General features: G+C 40.3%; 1 protein-coding gene and 1 pseudogene across 1 annotated transcript; one reads left to right on the top strand and one right to left on the bottom strand.

Moving 5' to 3' along the window:
- Window positions 1-1,506: 1,506 nt before the first annotated feature.
- Window positions 1,507-19,303, bottom strand: LOC138223293 (cytochrome P450 2J4-like). Its single transcript, XM_069179362.1, has 9 exons — window positions 18,785-19,303; window positions 16,380-16,539; window positions 15,482-15,631; window positions 13,723-13,883; window positions 13,023-13,199; window positions 11,955-12,096; window positions 4,532-4,719; window positions 3,636-3,777; window positions 1,507-3,483 (listed from the first exon to the last, which is right to left on the bottom strand). Exons 1-9 carry the CDS (start codon window positions 18,989-18,991, stop codon window positions 3,308-3,310), a joined length of 1,503 nt encoding a protein of 500 aa, XP_069035463.1. The 5' UTR covers window positions 18,992-19,303; the 3' UTR covers window positions 1,507-3,307.
- A 1,036-nt stretch (window positions 19,304-20,339) lies between these two features.
- The window catches only part of LOC138223294 (polyunsaturated fatty acid 5-lipoxygenase-like), a 40,881-nt pseudogene continuing 38,784 nt past the window's right edge, over window positions 20,340-22,436 (top strand).

The following is a 22,436-nucleotide window of genomic DNA, read 5'->3' as shown; positions in this document are numbered from 1 at the left end:
ACTAGGGATTGAACAGTTTCCAAGTGCTTGTACAATCAATGGAAATGTTCGAATAAATGTGCAAAAGAAATAAAAAAATAATGTATTCCTTTATCATATTGGCTAGCTTAATGTCCTCTCTTTGCTAGTTACCTGTGGCTGTGTTTCTGCGTTGCGTAGCAATGAATGACTATATTCTCAGGTGGAGGAACGTAAACAGCTTAATTTTTGTGTTAAATCATTTTTTAAAATTAAAATTCAATCTATACAGCAATTGCATATTTGGGGACCATTTCATAAAACTTTGATGCTTAAAATGTTTAGGGAGAAATGGAAGACTGGTGTGGATTTTTTCTTTAAACTACCAAGACCAGCCATATACATACACAGTAATATGTTTATGTTCCTAAATAATATCGTTTATGACCTTTAGATGCATTATGCTCCTCTTCTTTTTATGCTCGGCTACTAAAATTTCCCTTTAGTGGTAAAATTCCATATATTCAATACTAAGTGGATTAAAACATACACAGTAAAGAGATTAAATGATTAAATCTTTTCACTACCGACCAATGCACCACGGGTGTCCCTGTTGGTCATTTTGGCCAGCCAATCACTTACCGCAGTACAACACAGTGGCTTGTGGGTAGTTGCGTCTGGTATGGGTTTGTACTGTGCATTTTGAATGGCTGCATCTGTACATCAAGACCAAAGATTGGCCTCAGATAATATCCAGTGACTCCTTCATATAACTGATTATATAATAATCTCAAGTCTTTTACTCACTTGGAATGGGAATATCTCTTGGGCTGTATTGGATCAATTTGGACTGGGCAAAGACTTAGTAGATATGATTAGAGTCTTATACTTCAATCTGTCAGTGATGATAATTAATTTCAACACAATTTTCAATCTCCAGCCGGACTTGTCAGGGTTGTGCATTTTCTGCACTCCTGTTTGCTCTATCTGGAATCCTGGAATACTACAATCTGTGAGAAATACAGGTACTGTAGATGTATTCCCTGAGTGTAGGACTGAATACTTGAAACAGTAGGTTAAACGTACTCTATATCCAATATGCAGTGCTTTAAGTCTGCAGTTGCATGTGACTGGGCCTGGTGTTTGTGGAGCTGGAAAAATCCATAGAGGGGTCCATAACCATGTTGAAATCAGAGCCGAGCACTATTTTAAAATGAGACAAATGTAACACTCACAAGTCTTAAAAACCAAACTTTGCCCTTATAATCATACAAACCCTTTGAAAAATGTATCAAGAAGGTCCAGGGAGACAAGATATTGACAGTCATTACTATACAGTATATAAACATGTCTGATGCTCATATCATATGCATACAGCATTGGAACCTACAATAACAAGATGGTTATATTGAAGCAGTTATCCTTAGAGATGCCTTGCAAAGTTTTAAATTGAACTGATGGGAGGATAAAGCACACAGCATGGGCTAACTGCTGACAGGCAAGGTCACCTCTGGATTATTGGAAAACACGACAGATGGAGTTCAAAGACAATGCTTACTGTGCTCTTTTATACAGTGAAACAAATGATACAAGATACAGTCCCACATGACTCTCTACTTGCATTGTGGCTATATATGCTCATTCTAGAAGGCTGACCATTACATATATATCCTTTACTGCCGGCCTGCGTGACAAGCAGCCCCTTCTGCTGAATAAACCATTTGTTCCAGGAGAGGTCACTCGGTCATTTCCCTGAGAACTATGTCAGCTGTGCATAAAGACACCATATGGCTAAGTTATCTTTTGGGACCAGATATCCTGAGACGGATTTAGTAAAATGTAAGTAAAAGGATACATAGTTAACAAGATATAATACAAACTTCTAGTAAGAACTTTTAGTTAATTCCCTCAGTTCCTTTACCCCAACCATCCCACATGCTTCAAGCCACACCTTCTTTATAGGAGTCTGTAGAAAGACTCCTCAAGGTGACCGTGTAACCCTGAGCAGTATAACTGAATACATGCTAAATACTGTATATAAAGAGTTAATGATGTTCAGATGTAACAAGTCATTAGGCAAAACATTTTCTGGGGAAATGCATACTACAACATTCTCAGTGGTTTACTTTTTTGTTTTCTTGGACTTTAAATTTAAATCACCATTACTCATAACCAGTATATCACCTTGCAACTCACAACTAATAACCCACTGAAGCTAAGCAGGTGTTAGCCTGGCCAGTGCCTGCATGGGAGACCTCCTGGGAAAGCTAAGGTTACTGTTGATAGAAGTGTTAGTAGGACCAGAAGGGGGCTCTCCGTCGTCTGTTTGCATCCTAATGCCCTAGTATAGTGATGGGCACACTATACTGTAAAAAAGGGCTGTCCTTTGGTCCTTTGGAATGACCTGTTGTGGGTGTCCCAGGGTATTCTCCAAGATAAAACTTGATAGACTAAAGTGTAAGGAAAGGTAATGCATTTGTGATGATACAATTGCTGGGGAAATGCATTGTTAGAAAGGCATTGTTTTACTTCTGGGTACAACAGTTAGGCTGTTTTAGTTTTGTCATCACGTGTTAGGAGTGTAAAGCAAACCAGGCGTATAGCTAGCTCTCTTTCTGGAGCTTACAATAAACCTGTGGATCAAAGGTCTCTCTAAAGAACTGGGGTAAGGCGGTAATCAAATTACCTACTGTACCCGTAAACAAGCCTTTTCAGAACACTTCTCAGATCACACATACATTTCTGTATTACAGTACCTTTTTTTCCATGACCAGTCACTCTTCCAAACAAGACTGTATTGAAAATAAAACCTATAACCCATAATCAGGTATCAAAAAAAGAGCTGAGTTTGCTGCATCCTTTTTTTGTTGCGATTCTCAGCCTCAAGTAATAAGAGCTGTCTCATAATGCAGGGGTTGAGCTAATTAGACGACCCCCCTCTGAGTGATTTCTGGCCAGTGTTGTTGTCCCACATGTCATGTCAAGAAATGTCACAAATCAAAAGAGGCCATTCAGCCCAAGCTGATGTTTTCAAGTACATATTTGATCTAAGGATCGTATTCAACCATTTCTTGAAATGGTATCAGTTTCATCAACATCACTAGGCAGCCTGTTCCAGACCCCCACAGCACTTATGTGTAAAAAAGTGTTTCCTACTCTCAGTTTTAAATGCATTTCCCAGTAATGTCAGTTTGTGTTCTCTGTTAGGGTTTCACTGTTGACTCTGAGGAAGTCCACTGGAGTGACTTTATCAATGCCTTCAAAGATTTGAAATACTTTAATCAAATTGACCTTTTGAGATGCTCCAGAAATTAGTATATAACCTGCTTTAACTGCAATGTTTTTTCTTCTAACGAGAGATAGCACAGATTTTCAGCTCCTTAGGGTAAAGTGTGGATCCCATCTTAAATTCCAGGCTGGGCTCCACGCCAGGTGGTGGGGAAATGGTGAACCTCTGAAGAAAAGAAGTGAAGAATAGGAACAACTCCATCCGAGCCAGTTGCTCCCCCAGACACACCCTCTTTCCTAGAGGAACAGAAGGTAGTTTAGGACTTTGAAAGGATTTTTCATTTTAAATTTTACAGCATGGAAAATGTATCTGCTTAAAATATCTAGATGTATTATTCTTATGAATAAAATGTCTAGGGTATACTGTATTAGGTTACACTAATGTTTACCTGCAGAAAATGGCATAAATGCATCCCTTCTGACAAACTTCCCATTTTCCTCTAGAAAGTGTTCAGGATTAAAATGGTGTGGTGTTTCCCACTCATTCTTGTCAAAAAGCACAGAAGTTAAATTTCCAAAGATCTGTGTACCCTAAAAAAATAAATTACAACTTTAAATATTTATCAACTTTAATAATAGTACTCAAAACACTCTTAACAATAACATACAGCACTGAAAAGGAAATGATATCTGATACAAATGTCCAGAAAGGAAAGGAATCTTGCTAATGAAATGTAAATTCCATGTCAGTATCTGATATCATTATAAGCAAAGCCATTATGTAATCTCTTTTTATAAGTAAAGAAAGTTCAAGATTCATCTAGAGTGATTAATTTCTTGTGAGTTTTGTGATTTTAACTACTTAAAACATTTCCCTATTCAATGTATTGACCTATTTATTAGTTGAACTTTAGTACAACAGTTTCATTGTATGATTTATGACCTACTTAGAATAAGCAACATGCATTCTGTAAAAATATATGTATTTTAACATGAAAGTTAATTTCACTTGGAATAACAACATCCAAGAGTTAAGTGTAGTGAATTTATATAGTGTTTTAGTCACAGTAATGTTTGCTCAGCCTGCTTGGCTGAAGGCCAACCTCTGAGCATAGGACAACAAGGCTACGACCCCCATGTGGAGTTAGAAGTGGTCAAGGGGCAGCTGCAAAGGTGGAAATGGGAAGGAGGAGGCATACAAAAGACATTTGCGAGGGAATTATGAGGATTTATTGTTTTATGTTAGGAAATGATGTCAGGAATGATTACAAAGTTGGCTGAGGTTGATTGAAACTAGCTGCTGTCATTCCTCCCAAACTTTCATTATATACTCCATTTGTCTTACCTTTGGAAGAACGTAACCTCGTACAGTGATATCTTTTGTTGCCATCCTGGGCAGGTTCAGAGGAATAATATTGCCCATCCTCTGGACTTCATGGATCACAGCATCAGTGTAGGGCATGTTAGCACGGTCTGCCATAGAAGGCTGCCGTCCCTGTCCAATGACTCTGTCTATCTCATCCTGGACCTTCTCTGTAAAAATCAACAGAGTAAGTAAAGAGGAAATCTTTCAATAGATTTATCTATTAAGCATAACATGAGCCCAAGTGAGAGATCTTTATTAGACTTAATGTACTATATATACTATGAATTTATATAGCCAACTGAGAGGGTGGTGGAATGAGACAAGTTCAGATTCTTGTCTCAACTATACTTGCCATCAGATAGAGATAGAGGGCAGATCCTCTGTTATGCAAGGCAGCACAGAAGATGAGCTCCTAATTTCTTTGAGATTTTATTGTTTTCTGGAACTGAACAAATAGTCTAGGAATAAGGCAACATCTAACAAAACTAAAGAAAACTACAGACGTAAAGAAATAATTTGCCATTGGAAAAAAAAATCAACAAAGCAAACATCTAAAAAACTGAAGATCAACTATAAGACACAGCTACACCTGAGGATAAAGGACCTGAGGAAAAACTCCAAAAAGAAAAATCCCCAAGAGATGAAGAGGAACAAACAGAAAAGGAATCATTAAAACAAGGATATAAGAATAAGAAGAAAAGAAAGAAAGAGAAAAGTACACCAAAGGAAACAAGAAGGTAAGGGAAAATACAAGCAGCATCAAGAGAAGCCAAGAACTCAGCCATCAACACGAAAAACACCTGGTAAGCCCTGTTCTTTCTTCTCCTTTCTTGAAGAGGCCTCTAAAAAATTGAACTGCTTTGCTAGATAAAAGTTTAAAAAGTCCTTAGAAAAAGTTACCTTAAAGTTTAAATTAAACAAAATACCACTTGGGCCCACTACACTCAAAAGGCCAAAGTTGAAGAACCTGTTCCCAAGCAACAGGGGGCTGATTGTATTCAAAACGCCCGAGCCAGGCCGTCTGTTTGCTCTTCTCACCTGGGCCCATTGTATTTAAAAGAGCAAGATGAGTACAGAGCAGAACACAGCCCCACTGGACCAGCCCTGCCCCCTCAGCACAGTACTCCAGTACCCCGAGGACGTGAAAACCGTTAAGACCAGGAAACAGTACAAAGACTCCTGGATGAAAGAAAACCCAGAAACCCTCATTGCTGACTACTGCCAGGCAGGAGAAAAACACATAAAAACCAACCTGCTCTTTTTTACTGAGCATCCGAATGCCTGGCACACAGCTGTGTGTAAGAATTACACAAACACCACCAGAAGGGGCATCAGCAAAGGCAGGCAAATCTCCATAGGGGGCGACAGCGAGGTAGAAGACACTGTCCTGACTGTCAACACCTACCACAATGGTACAGTGATGATACAGGGCAGTGAGGCCGCTCTGGAGCTTTTCGAGGAAAAGTTCACAGACCTTAAAACACAGGCCGACCTGGAGAAACCTCCCCCAGAAACAGGAGAGAGACCCAGCAGCCTGATGCCCGCCACACTGGAGAGTTCAGCTCCACCTGACTCGGAGCCCACAAACACAGCCTCAGCCACAGAACAGCCCAGCAAGAGTGTAGCCCTCGGCAACACGGAAACACACCACCTGGACACACACAGCCCACACCAACCCCCCTGTGACCACAGCACAGTGCGCCTCCTGAGGGAGAAACTCTCTGCTCTGGAGCTGGACTTCACTGAGTTCAAGGAGCTGATGCTGGGGAGACTCACAGAGGGGCAGACAGCACAACAGCTAAGAGACGAGGTTAACAAACACAGGAACGAATGTAAAACCTCCAACAAACAGCTCAGGGCACAGATGGAAGAGCTGCTGCGGGACAACAGTAAGCTGCAGTCGGAAGTAGCAGAGCTGAGAGAGGAGCTGCAGCTCGCGGAGAGGACAAGCAAGACTCTCAAAGACCAGCTGAGGAAACTCACTACTTCCCACTGCAGCCCTGACTGCAACAGAACAGCCCTGAGACCCAGAACACACAACACACAACACCCACCACCAACCGGCAAAGACACACCCACCTCCACACAACCTGACACCCCTACAACCCCCACCACCAACTCTCACTTACCCAGTACCCCCACCGTAGCAAACACCACACCCACTGCACCCCCCGGCACCCCAAATCCCCTCACAACGCTACTGCCCAAAAGCACATCCACCTTGCCGAACACTCAGGGTGACCCACACACACACCCAGCCCCACCCAACTCCTCCACCTCATACACTGCACCCCCCCAAGCAGCCCCCCGCCCGGCAGCACAGCGCCCCTCCAGCAGACTGAACACCAGAGGCAGACGCATGGAAGTAGCCCTTCTCATCGACTCCAACGGGAGGTACATCGATGAGCACAGGCTCTTCCCGGGATTACAAACAGCAAAGCTCTGGTGTCCGACAACAGAGAAGGCCCTGCAGCTACTGTCCAGGTCGGTACTGGGAGCCCCTTAGCACATCATCATCCACACCGGCACCAACGACCTGAGGACCCAGAGGGAGCAGGTGGCCCAGTCCATCAGGAGAGTGGCAGAGAGGGCCATACAGGAGTTCCCTCGCGCCCGAATTGTCATCTTCACCCTGCTGCCGAGACAGGACGAGCAGCACCACACCATCCAGAGAATCAATGCCGAGATCTCATGGTGCTGCGCCCTGCTCCCAAACGTCTATCTGGCCCATCACTCCACCCTTGGACCACAGCATCTACACGACCATAAACACCTCAAAAAACAGACCATTGGACTCTTCACAAAAACTCTGAAAGACACCACACTGGGCAGACACCCAAACAGCATCCCAGAGAGAAACAGGAGGACTACCAGAGGAACGCCCCAGCACCCACACCCCCAACCCAGACCAGCTCAACCCACAAAAAACAGAACCAGCACCACCCTACAGTCCTCCAACCCAGACCAACGACCGAACAGGACCAGAACCAGCGCCCCACCCCATGCCCCTCACCCAGACCAACAGCTGAACCGGACCAGAACCACAACCCCTCCCCACCCAGCACAACAGCAGAGCCGGACCGAGCCGCTCCTGCACAGCTACGCCGCAGCCCTGGCCAGACCATCAGTCCCGAGCGGTTTAGAGCTGGGAGAAATCCGGCAGCTCCTGAACCTCATCTGCACCCGGCTTATGAGCTGAACTTCCATCACCCACAGCGACAGACAAAAACCCAGCACAATACTTGTTTCTGTTGATGATGTAAATGTCCGACACAAATTTGATACAGTTCCAGAAAACAATAACAAATTGCAAAGATAATTCAAACGATAACAATGAGATCTCTAAAGATAAGTATGTGGAACATTCAGGGTCTGGGCTCGTCAGCATTTGGGCTGAAGAGCACTGATCCTGAATTTATCAAGGATGTAAAGGAGACAGACATCATGATCCTACAGGAGACATGGTGTCGGGGGGACTTGGCTACCCACTGTCCCCCAGGCTACAAGGAGATCATGGTGCCCTCTGTCAAAAGACCCCAAATCACCCGGGGCAGAGACTCTGGGGGGATCATTGTGTGGTACAGAGTGGAGCTCAGTCACTCCATACAATTAGTAAAGAAAGAAGAGTCACGAGTTTGGCTTAAAATCAAAAGAAATACCATCTGTACAGAAAACGAGGTTTTCCTGTGTGCTGTCTACATCCCGCCCTCAGAATCCCCCTACTGCAGTGAGGTAATTCTCCCCAGTCTCCACACAGAGATCAGTCACTTCCAGGGCCAGGGAAACGTGCTGCTCTGTGGTGACCTCAACGCACGAACAGGCACACTGGCAGACTTCACCAGCACACAGGGAAATACTCACATATTCGGACAATCCCCTCTGTACCACACACCGGTCACCTCACACAGGTGCAGCCATGACACCACGGTCAACAGCACCGGGCGCGAGCTGCTGCAGCTCTGTCAAGGGCTGGGCCTGTACATCGTCAACGGCAGGACTAGAGGGGACTCTCTAGGCAGGTTCACCTACAGCTCAGCTCTGGGCAGCAGTGTGGTGGACTACGCCATCACCGACCTGGACCCCTCCTGTATCAGTGCCTTCACTGTCAGGCCACAAACTCCCCTCTCCGACCACAGCCAGATCACACTCTACATGAAGAGAGCACACCAGCACAGAGACACACTGACACAGCCCAGCCAGCTGTATGACCTCAACCAGGCATAGACAGATACCAAACTGCACTGGGCCATGACGAAATTCAGACACTGATGGACACATTCCTAAACACTCCGTATCAAACCAACAAATTAGGCATAAACTTGGCCACACAAAAACTAAATCACCTATTCCACAAACTAGCATCAAAATCTAAGCTAAAAACAACTACATCGAAAAACTACCAAAAAACAAAAGCAAAAGAAAAGTGGTTTGATACGGAGTGCAAAAACATCAGAAATGCACTACGAAAAGTCTCAAATGAAAAACACAGACAACCACACAACACAGATCTGCAACTCAGGTACTGTGACATGGTAAAACTTTACAAACACACGCTGAAAAGGAAAAGAAACACATACATAGACAAACAACTTGCAGAAATTGAGGAGTCACTAAATCAGAACTGTTTCTGGGAGAAGTGGAACAACTTAAACAAATCAAAACCAGAAGAATTGGCCATCCAAAATGGAACAATCTGGCAAACATACTTTGAAAATCTCTATGAAAAGCTCCCAAATACAAATCAATCAGACAAAAACACCATTTATGAAAAACTCAAAATTTTGGAATTGGCTATCAAAGACAACCAAAACCCCTTAGACTCCCCAATCACTGAGCAGGAGCTACTGGACAAACTCCAGGCCAGACCACGCAAAGCCTGTGGCCATGATGGTGTCATAAATGAGATGCTGAGACACAGCAGCCCAAAGTTGCAACAAGCCCTGCTCAAACTCCTCAATCTCATCATGACAGCTGGATGTTTCCCCGAGGCCTGGAACCAAGGACTGATCACGCCCATCTATAAGAGTGGAGATAAACTCGATCCCAACAACTACTGGGGCATCTGTGTGAACAGTAACCTGGGGAAGGTATTCTGCAGTATCCTGAAAACACGAATACTGGCCTTCCTTACCGAACACAATGTCCTGAGTAAAAGTCAGATTGGCTTCTTGCCAGATCACCACACATCTGATCACATTTACACCCTACACACACTGATAGACAAACACGTCCACCAAAAACACAAAGGAAAAAATTTTGCCTGCTTTGTCGATTTCAAAAAAGCATTTGACTCGATTTGGCATGAGAGATTGTTTTATAAACTACTCCAAAGTGGCATAGGGGGCAAAGTGTACAACATAATTAAATCAATGTATTCAGAGAGCAAATGTGCAGTGAAAATTGGAAACAAAAGGACTAAATTCTTCACCCAAGGCCGTGGGGTGAGACAGGGCTGCAGCCTGAGCCCAACACTGTTCAATATCTATATCAATGAATTAGCAGGAATGTTGGAGCAGTCTGCAGCTCCTGGTCTCACACTACATGACACAGAAATCAAGTTCCTGCTTTATGCAGATGACCTGGTCCTGCTGTCGCCCACAGAACAGGGGCTGCAGCAGAACCTGGCACTGCTGGAGCAGTACTGTCAGACCTGGGCACTGACAGTCAATCTGGACAAGACCAGAGTTATGGTTTTCCAGAAGAAAGCCAGACCTCGGGGAAACAGGTACAAATTCACACTGAACAACAACACATTGGAGCACACATCCAGCTACACATATCTCGGTCTCACCATCAGCTCTTCCGGGAGTTTTGACCGGGCAGTGAAGGCACTGAGGGAGAAGGCACTCAGGGCTTTCTACGCAATAAGAAGGAGGCTCTTCAACATCAACCCACCAACAAGAATCTGGCTCCAAATATTTGAAAGTGTAATCCAACCCATTGCCCTATACGGCAGTGAAGTGTGGGGTCCCCTCACAGACCAGGATTACACCCAATGGGACAAACACCCCACAGAAACTCTGCACATGGAGATCTGTAGAATCATCCTCCGTGTGCAGAGAAAAACTCCTAACAACGGGTGCAGGGCCGAATTAGGCCAGTACCCACTATTGATAAACATACAGAAAAGAATATTAAAGTATTGGCTACACCTAAAAAACAGTGACCAAAATTCCTACCACCACAAAGCCCTGCTGAGCCAAGAGCTGAGCCCAAAACAGAGCCCCCTGAGCCAGCTGGTCCTGAGGCTCACCGACCTGAGCCACACCAACACTAACCAGCCTCAGGACAGCACTGCTAGAGCACCACAACCCAGACTCAACCACATCACAGCACAGATCAAACAGCAATATCTCACACACTGGGACACACACACACAAACACAACATAAACTGGAATGCTACAGAACCTTAAACAGACAATACACACTAGCTGAATATTTGACCAAAATAAAAAATAACAAACAGAAACAGACCCTGACGAAGTACAGGCTCAGTGACCACAACCTGGCCATAGAAACTGGGCGACACAGGCAGACCTGGCTGCCCAGAGAGGACAGGCTGTGCTCCCACTGCCAGCAGGGAGAAATAGAGACAGAGGTGCGCTTCCTACTGCACTGTGACAGATACTCTGGGATTAGAGAAACATTCTTCCCGAAATTCAGAAATCTAATCCCAGAGTTCCCACACCTGCCAAAGCCACAACAGGTCCCAATCCTACTGGGAGTGGGAGGAGGGAACTCAGTTGATCTGGCAGCCCAGTATGTGATCTCCTGTCACAGCCTGAGGAACAGTGAGTCTGTCTCCCAATAATGCTCCAGCCGCCTACAGTATATGTCAATATTTTATAATATGTCTTTGTTGTAAATGTCTGTAACATGTCTGTAGATTTTATTTTACTTCTATTTTTTGTTTTGTTCTATGTTAATTTTATTATTTTTATTTGCTTTGGCAACACTGATTGTACCCATCGGTCATGCTAATAAAGCACCTTGAATTGAATTGAATTGAATGGTTGACCTTTTGCAGTGTTTTGACACTTGCGTTTTGGAAGAGTCCCAGAACAGACTTGGTTTTGTTGCTGGTACACAGTTTAATTATACAGTTGTACAAATCCGTACAAAGAGAACTAGGCTTTTGTTTTGTTTGATTTTTGTGGTGTTGGTTTATTTCTCCCCACGCTGTAACCTAAAGAGCTTTAACTCTGTATCACATCTGTTTTGTGTATCTGTTGTACCTTGAACAGCCCATAAATGTTTATGACATTCTACATCATGTGTGATAAAATATGCTTTCCTGAAAGAAGAGCCTGCACTGAATCAACCTTGCACTGAAGGCCAAGATATGAAAATGTCAATTTTCAATATGTAATTTAGACAAAAAGATCATCGCACTTGACTTACTCTGTATCTCTGGGTATTTGGTCATGAAGAGGAGAGCCCAGCATAGTGTGGTTGCTGTGGTTTCTGTCCCAGCCACAAACAGATCGAGAACACAGAAACATAGGTTTTCCTCATCAAATTTTGCGTCAACATCATCTTTACTCTGAAAGTGGAAAAACAAATCCTGTTTACTAAAATATCTTACGTTTCAAAGTACTCAAAAACGAAACATTGGACATTCCTCCGTTTTAGGAAATATTTTTGTGGACATCCTGGGAACATTCAGAAGAATATTCTATACTGTATATCCCTTGGAATTTATTGCATTTAAGTTGTGGAATATATTGTGGAAAATATTCTAATAGGTGGCTTCTCAAAGCACTTAAAAGCTTACTTAAAAGCAAATAAGGGATATCTATCTTAGCTTGGTAAGCATTTGGTTCCACCTCTGTTAGACAAAACCATTTTATCAATTGAAGCATATGTAGCAATTAATCAGAGCTAGAATATTATTACACTAGTTCACTGAATAACTGCAACACCTAAGGAATAATTACACAATGACATGGAAGACTTCAAAAGAATGACCGATCCAGAATAATTACATGATTATGTCACAGCTGTCATATATCAAGGAAGCAGCAGTTAAGATGATTGCATTTAAAAGAATAGTATCTGAAACACTGTATAAGTAGTTCTGTAGGGTATCAAGATATCAGGTGCAGATGGCTATAGTTGAAACTTTGCTAAAGGTCAGGGGTATTAACTAGCAGTAGAAATCAATAGCAGCCAGGGACAGGTATAAGGAAACTGAGAACTGTCAGCAAGCAAGATGATGGTGTTTAGCTGAATTGGTTGACTGGGAGATTGCTAGTACAATGAACACTGGGATAGGATAAACAACACTGGGGTATACTGAGAATTAGAGTCCCCTTCCCCCTAATTTTCATTATCAACTCCGATAAACAGTCACTTTGACTTGAAGTTCCTCATTTTTTAAGATAAACTGTAGAAGTTTCATGGAAAAGCAGTGCATTTCTAGCCAACTGCTCAACTACCTGATATGACTGGACTATGGCTTTGGTTTACCTTTTCAATCTCATCCAGATAGCAGTCAATATAATCTCTGGGGCAGGATGGATTCCAGTCTTCTTTGTGAGCCTGGATCTCTGATTTCACAAATGAAATCACATTCTTCCAATTTGAAAAGATAGTGTGATGAGGCCCAGGAACTATCTTCATTATTGTAGGAAACACATTATACAGCTGCACAAGAGAGAACCATTATGACACTAACATTTATGCATCATAAATCACCATGTATTTTTTTTTAATTGTGTTTCCATCTGATGTATGTACCTACTTTTAATTGTGGTAAAAAATTACAGCAATGTTTCCATGTTTCCCAGCATCTTCACATTTCTTAAGGCCTACTATGAATGTGATAGCTTTATAAAATACACAAATAATTTTAAATTCACAGCCTTGTGATGACAGATTAAATTATGATGATGGTCTTGGTATGCTGGATTGAACTGTACAGATTTTAAGGGAACTGATGTCTTAGGAACATTCTGTCCAGAGAAGTTTGTCTGTCTCTTGATCTTCAATTTAACAATTCAGGGAGTGCGTTATGTAGGATCTTTTTACATACATAAAACACATTACTGAGAACACAAACCAGGGACAGTATCTAAACACTTCACTGGAAAGCCAAAGACTTTCATGGAAATGTTATTTGAATCTTCTTATAGTTACATCAAGGAAAAGAAAAACATGCTGTTTTCACCTGGGTCCACATGGTAACCTGCATTTTTAATGTTACGTCAATCAAATGCAGCAGCTCCTGAAAGCGTCTGTCTGTGTATTCATACCGGTTTCCAAACACCACAGAGCAGATTATGTTAGATACAGCATTGTGAATGATGAACTGGGGATCAAAGGGCCTCCCTAAAATGGCACATAACAAATGATACATCAGTGTACAGTAATAGTACAAGCTGCAAACTACAGTAAAGTTTGATCACAGATATCCCTATGCTGGTTTGAGATAAAGAATCAAAAGAACAAAAGAAATGTTCCAAACAATAGGAGAGTCTTTTGGATTATCTGTGGTGTTCAGTTTCTAGTAATTAATTAATCCAAGGATTTAATCCAGCTATTTCTTGAAGTAATCCAGAATATTGGATGCAAGATCACGAGGTAATAGTTTATTCTAGACTCACACAATGGCACAATCCTTTAGCCCTTCATTTAAATACTTAAAAGAAGTGTTTAACTATAAAAGCTATATATACAGATGCAGCCATTCAAAGTGCGCGGTACAGACACGTACCAGAGGTAATTGGCTACGGCGTCGCGCATCGTGACGCAAGATGACGCAGGGTACCGCGGTACGTGATTGGTTGACCGACAGGGGCACTCGTGGTCCGTTGGTCTGTCGTAGAAAGATTTACAGTAAAAGTCTTTACTGTGTCCATTGTAGTATTTAATATTTATATGGAATTTTACCTCTGAAGGGAAATCTTAGTGCCTGAGCATAAAAAGAATAGGAGCATACTGCAACGCGTGTGAAGTCCATAAACGATATTAACTTTGGAACTTTGGAACATACACACCAGTATTTCATTTCTCCCTAAACATTTTAAGCATCGAAGTCTTTAACTAACGTGATACCGGAGTCAACAAGCATACTTTTAGAATTTGATTAATAGGGAATATAATATGGAATCGCGTATCTAAAGAATTTAATAACGGTATGATTATATTCGTGTACTGCGACAGGGCTGTTTCGCCTCCCTGTTCATGCGAGTTGTCTTGTAGCCTACTGGTCTACGTGCCTGACTAACAACTGGCAGGTTGTGTGTTCGAATCCAGCTGGTGCTGGACTTTTCTTTTAACAAACATTTCTTCGAAATAATAGTATAGCGATATTATGGACAATCAATTGACTTTTATATTTCAAAATATCGCAACATGATCGATTCTAAGTCATTTTTGATAACAATGAATAGTCACCTTCTTCCCTTCTGACAACGGTCCCTGCTTCTGCTTCCTGCTTCTATTGTGTGTGTGTGCAACAGAGTAAATTTTTTATAGAGAAATGGAGGCTGAACAGTAACATTTTAATGACTGATGATTAACATGCTGTAATACACAGTTCAAAATTAAAGGCTCAAATGCTGTACATGAGAGGTTAAGCTCCCCCTGGCGGTTTTACAAGGTGACGCCGGATAGTTTCCGGCAGAGCGTCAAATGACGCGCGATTAACCACGTGACACTGGGTGACACTGTGTGATACCGTGTGATACCGCACACCGGGGTATGCCGCGAAATACCTCACCCATTTTGAATGGCTGCATCTGTATATAGTACTGAAGTTATAGTGAAACAAATATGGATATGAGTAGAAAGATGACACTGACAACATAGCTCATTGGAGAAATAACAGCCCTGTGCAAAGTAACATAACAGTTCACCTTTGGTATAACATTACAAGACACTCACACAAGTCATGGACAAAAATCAGTTGGGTCAGTAACAGATACCTTGCTCATCCTCCATGGCCTCATTCAGGAACCTGCACTCCTCCACAATGGTATGTTCCAGGCTCCTCTTGCCCACACCGAAATTCCTTAAAGTCATAAGGGAAAATCTTCTCTGCTGCATCCATAAGTAACCATTGGATAATACCAACCCTGCATGTTGTACATTATAGATTTATAAATAGGGCCTGCACCAATGTAACGTTTGTGTCCAAAGAGATTAAAAAGCGATAATTTTAATTTCTTAGAAATGTATCTAATATCTTTCATAATCCAATGAAACATGCATTTGTTTAAGAAAATGAACGTACATATACATTACACACAAATATATACAATACAACTGCTTTTTGAAAACTGAAAATGTATACCACTAGCACTTCATAATCATGGTCCTAATAACACCCAACTTTGATAAAGTTCTTTTTCCAAAATGAGACTTCTTCACACTCACAGTTAGAACACTACATTTTTTTCTTCTTTATACTTTTAAGAACAAAATTAACCTCCACCTGCTCCTTTTTACAAGCAAAAGGCTCAACAAAGTAGAGTATATACTTAACAACAGTATTATAGTGGCTAATTGAGGGCAACAAAATTAGTGTCAGAATTAGATACTGCAACTTTGCGACTTCTTTAATGAGTGTATAGTAAAGACCTTAGTGTACAGCTTTAGTAAAAGAATGGTCCCTGTCAACACATGAAAGGAGGTTGTAAATACCTTGTACAAAGTTGTGCTACTTACAAGTCATAGAAGTCACCCAACACCAGTTCTATCTGCAACATTGAGCCACTGATTTTCTTCATCTATGTATAGCTTTTTAAATCAGATCAGGTTTGAGATGGAATGCTTATGAGCAAGATGCACATGTTCCTTATTTAAATCATTTACTGTAAATACCTTGGTTTTTGGTGAGCTCATCACCCATTGCAAATGGTGGACGGTCTGTCAGACTGCCTCCTTGATGAACCAAAACTTCTTTTACCAGTTTATAGCCGTTTACAATAACAAAGCGTGTTCCCAAACGGATGGTAAATACATCTCCATATTTTTCTGCAAGCTGAATGGAAAAGTAATTTTAAATCAAGGGAGATATCATTCATATGTCATATAACCTCAATAATTGAAAAATGGTTGAACTTTAGACCTTACAAGCTGATTTTCTATATACTATTGAGAAGTGGAAATATAGTATTGTATTGTATAAATATTGGATGTGAAGTACATTAGATATTCAATTTAAATGTTCTAACAGCTTTTTATAGTACCATATTTGAGGAGAGCTGCAAATGCTTTTAGCTCAGCTGAAAAGTTGTGAAATACTTGAATATAATATGATAAATCATTGTTCACTAAGAAAAACAACACCTAAAAACTAAGTGTACTGAAACGATTGTCAAGTGTTCAGTCAAAATTTGGCTTAACCCTCTTGGTGAGAGCTAAGATCATAGGAAGAGGATTAGGACCCCCATGCAGAGTTGTGAATATTTGGTGATGGTTTGATTAGAGAGTAGAGTCTATTTTAACACACTTACTATAACTGCCAATAATTATGAGTTTTCTGACCACTCTACTGGTGCTGTTACCAGAAAATCAGAAAAAAAAATCGTTACCACAAAAAGTGCAATGTATTGTGGGAACATAGTTCTACGGGAAGGCAAGTTTGAAACCTCAAAATTCCCTTTTCTTTTTTATTACTTGAGCTGCACACATAAAATAAGATACCTATTTCTCTTGCTAACTCATGATTTTAGAGAATGGAACTAATCATACAGGCGCAAGATCTTAACTTTTTAGTCTACACCCCAGGTGGTCAATCGTTGAAGACCTGACATGTCTTCAGATAAGTAAAACAAACTTTCATTTTGTTAGTGGAACAGTATCATGGCTAAAACATTTTACTCCAGACAACTGCTTTATCTGGACAAAAAAACAAATGGCAGCAAGGATTGCTCCTTTTGGAACTGATTCAATCCGAGAATTAGTTGTGAATCGGCAGTAAGCATGTCAAATATTTTGTTGCAAAGGAACAAGTAATAAGTTTATTCCATGCTGAAAAAAAAGAAGAAAGAAAACACGTTTCGGCCGTGGAGCCTTCTTCAGGTGTGTCATAAAATATTTTGTTGACAGGCCAAAGTAGTACGGTGGATTTATTTTCTTTAAATAAAACAATTAACAAAGGGTGTTAAATGAGAGGAAGTTCTTTCTCCTGAGTTATTCAACCTTTATCGTTTACCTACGTTTTATGTTGATAGATATCTAAACATTACACATGACAGGCTGCACCCAGCATAACCTCAAGGTAACACAATTCTGAGGATCTACAATGACACAGAATGGTGTGTTTGCTACATGGACTATTATTAACCTCTTCCTTCCAGTTATAATACTGTAACTGAGAAGGTGCTGCACTGACCATGAAGCAGCAGCAACCTGGAGCTACAGAACCTGCTCGAATGTAGGTAAAGTGAAAGTGGATCAGGGGCCAAGGAGATGACATCAGGAACAGCAGGGGAGGAGAGGAATGAACACAGGGCTGAAGTGGACACCAAGGATAGAGACACAAACAAGACAGGGTTGGAACAGAGAGGAACTTAGACAGCAAAGGAGCAGATGGAGCACATGCAGGTACAGGCAGAAGGTGAAGAGCTGGAGATTCCTGGCCGAGACAAAAAAAGCAACAACTATTCACTTGGATCAGCAAACAAGAATATCCATTGCAAAGTGGGAAAAAAAGATATGATAAAGCAGGGTCATATCACAGTCCATGTAAAAAGACATATGTGAGAGAGAGAAGGGGATCACATACAGTATTTATAGTGTATTAGAGGAAGAGGGAATTATGTCAGGATTCCACATTATGCATATTATTATTATTATTATTATTATTATTGTTTTTTATGTGAGGAAATGATATCAGGAATGGTTACAAATTACTAACTGCTGAGGTTGATTGAACTTGGATGTTGACATACCTTCCGGATTGTCGTCATAAACTGCATTTTAGTGTTATAAACGTCCAAAAACAAGTTTTAAAGGACCCTCACATAACAACCCCCATCCCCCAAAACAGAGGAACGTTAACAATAATTCTCATAATATTACAGAGAAAACGAGTAATAAAAAGGCAAGTAAACGAATTAAACTGGTCAGGCTTGAAAGTGCTGAAGGAGCTAATGTACTGAACAACTCCGCACAGACGCTGCCAAATCGGGTGGGGTTATTTTTTTTCATAGTTTCACCTTGTATTATCTTACCCGTGTTCAGTCTCTGGTTACAAAACCTTAAACAAATATACAGTGTACCTTAGCCATATACAGATGAGGTTTCGCGGCATCAAAATCCCAGATATTTCCGAGGAAAGGTAGACCCATGGGACCTGGTGGAAAGTCTTTCGGCATCTTGTTTTTAAAAACATCGCCCAGAACCAAAAACACGAAAGAAAATAACAGAATACTTCGAACGTCCAACCATCCCCAGAAGTAATGAAAGAAAATGCGAAGATACTCCATTATAAATAGATAAAATATCCGAAAGTGAAGTGTGTAAAGAAGTATGTTTGCTCTGCGCTATGACTTAAAATTTACTGTGCATTTCTGTTGTAATACCACTTGCTGAACACAGTACGCTGAGGCGTAGCACACATAGTGATCTTTGTGAATTGTTTTGTAAACTGGGACACAGTCAACACATCCATGACGACGTTATTAAATGTCCTGTTACGCACCAGAAAATCTTAGAAAAAACGGCCTCCCCAATGGGAAAACTTTAGCTTACTGTTTGGTAGTAATCCACAATTTCAGACTTGTTGCTCCAGCTAAAAAGTTATCAGAGACAGACACCATTAGAGTTAAGCTTGTGTGACTGCCCAATGTCCTTATTTTTTCTTGCAAAAATAATGTTTGCAAACGATAAGATATGGAAGCCCGTTTCCGCCAGGGAGTAAAAAAACGCGCTATGGTATCTCGCAATTGCAATTCTGAGATACTACAGTAAGTCGCAATTGCGAGATACCATAGCGCGTTTTTTGTACTCCCTGGCTAAAACGGGCTTCCATAAAATAAGAAGCTGTTTAGCAAAACTATAGAATATTTCATTTGTACTGTTGTAGGAAATTTATCCCCAAATCTTGTCCGTTTGTTTCTTTAAAATATGGTTAGCTTGCTCCATAATTTCACAACTATTTGCATATTAATTGCATATATTGTTTTGGTACATTGTCTTCTAAAGTAACCTAAAGAGTGTACTTTGTTGACGCACTGTTTTCTAAAATTCTGCACGTACTGTAGCACAGCAATTACATCCTTGAAATATATTTTCTAAAAGCACCAATATATTTTTTGCAAAGCTCTCTACATTTTAAGAATCAATTTAATTATTAGATTTCCATTTCAAATAGACAGAGACATTTGTAAAACATGTGCCAAATATTGTTAACATTAGGGTTGTGCTTAAGTCAGAATATTCAAATATTTTTTATAGCTATGAAAGTGAATTGAAAAAATACATTTTGTACTCTACTCTTATTGTACTTGTCCTGTCTTTTTTCTTAATTCAAGATGAACAGTATCCTTGGGTTTGATAGGAGCGTGATAAATTATTATTATTATTATTATTATTATTATTATTATTATTATTATTATTATTATTATTATTACAAACAGCATTATATCTGGAAAAATAGTAATAGTTATTGTAATTTAGGAATAAATAGAAAAATTAAACCATCTGTTCCTAACCAGTTACTAAAGTTGTGTATGTATGTGGGTGTGTATGGGTGTCCTCATAAAGAGGGAGGATTCAACTGAAGCTCTATTTAAGGGCCCACGTGTACTGTGAAGTTCTACAACTGAGACTTAATACCTCTTCTCTGCTGAACACAAAGGAAAAAACTTTACATAAAGTAAATTTAAAACAATGGTGTCATTTACTTGTAAAGTTTCTGTGACCACTGGCAACATGGCTTTTGCTGGAACCAATGACAATGTTTATATCACCCTGATAGGTACTGATGACACAAGTGACACCTTTAATCTGCACAACTGGGGTCAAAATCTGGTCCGTGGAACTGTGAGTATCTAAATAAATTCTATTGTATCTATGAACACAAAACTAAAGAATCATGTTTGTTCTCTATTTGTTCCTGCAAATGGTAACATGTATTCATAAAATAGGCAACAGGAATTTAATGTTTGTATATTTCACATTGCTGTGCAGTTTAGGCCATTGTCCAGTGTAACCAAAATCAAAGTTTATTTTGAGAAAATATGCTGGTACATCTTAAATATTATGTATAACATAAAATAACTATATGCTTCAACATTCACATATATTGTATGACAATATTTGAGGGTAGACCTTTCATCTAATTGTGAGTTTTGGTAATAACCAGATATAAGATCTGAGTGACTGATGAGAAACACTTTTCACTATACTATGCACCCGAGTAAGTATAATGACAAATAAAGTTTTTTTTTAATACCTACGTGTAAAATTCATTTTGTGATTTTAATGGTTTCCTTTGAAATGGGATATTCTCTAAATTGAAATGCAAAAGGGAAGAGAGAGTAAATAAATAAGCCAATAATCAAATAAATAAAAAAATAATCAATAAAAATAAAATAAATAATCAATTAAACCTTCCTAACGATTATGAAACAAGGAAAAAAACAGTCCGGGCTGCTCAGTGGCACAGTGGTTAGCTTGCTGCCTTGCAGAAGAGGGCCCTGTTCAATTTCAGACCTGGGGTGCTACAGTATCAGTTTGACGTTTGTACAGTATGTTCTCTCCCTGTTGATCTGGGATTCCTCGGGGTGCTCTGGTTCCCCCCCACAATCCAGACATATTGGTGGCTTAATTGTCTTCTGGGAAGAATGGCCCTGGTGTGAGTGTGACTGTGTGCCCTGGTGATGACTGAGATCCTGACAGAGTGTGTCTTGTCTTGTGCCTGTCGCTTGCTGCATAGTATCCAGATCACCTGTGACACTGATATCGGGTTAAACACTCAATAAATGGATGGAAAAAAGTTAAATTCTAAAAAAAACAATATGACAGCTTAAAGACAATATTTAAGAAAATAAAAATAAAAAAATCAAAGTTTTAAGACAAATGTTTTTACAAAATAAAGAAAGCTTTTTAAATATGTAAAAATGTAATACTATATATATAATATGCTATAGAAATGTTGAAAAGAGCAGTGAGTTGAAGGTGCAGAAAGAAAACAGCTGGAACTAACTGCTATTAAACTCCACGACTTAAACAAATCTGCCTGCCTGCTTGTATCTCAGTGCAGTGTCAGGTAATGAGTTACATCACATGCAGCACTGGGGAGCTCTTACTCTCTCATTGTCATACAGCCCTGTAGCACAAAGGCATGGAATTTCCTGTAAAGGAAACATCCCCAGGCTGTTACATGTCAGTGAAGCTTCTATACCTGCTTAGGCAGGTCGTTTATCTCTGCATAAATATTTAGCTTTTTCTTCATATTTGAGAGTGAAAACTTCCTAGTTTTGTGTTCAAGGAAATGAAAAGGTGGCATTAAAGAACTATGGGTACAGTAAAGTAACATGAGCATAACATTCCATTAAATCTTGGTGTTATCGTTTCTTTAGTAATAGTAAATGACCCATTAAGACAAAAAACGTATATTCAAATTAAAACAAGGACAGAAGAAAAAATTCAAATTAGATTAGGCTAATTAATTTAGCTCATTTGGTTTAATCTGAGGATCCCTTCCAGCCAGTTCTTAAAAGGAGGCAGGTTATGAGCTTTAACAACATGGTTGGCCATCTTGTGCCATTCTCCGTCACATTTTTAAATGCACTTCCCTGTAGTTTCCATATTGCTGGTACTGTACATTTATTTTGGACCAGTTTTCATGGTTAATGTTTCACTGTTGATACTGAGGACATTCAAAGACTTTGTAAATGACTCTGAGGATTTTTGTTATGTGAAAGA

The sequence above is a fragment of the Lepisosteus oculatus genome, chromosome 16 (assembly GCF_040954835.1).
Source record: "Lepisosteus oculatus isolate fLepOcu1 chromosome 16, fLepOcu1.hap2, whole genome shotgun sequence".
Lineage (NCBI taxonomy): Eukaryota > Metazoa > Chordata > Actinopteri > Semionotiformes > Lepisosteidae > Lepisosteus > Lepisosteus oculatus.
This window is presented reverse-complemented; position numbering and strand designations above follow the sequence as displayed.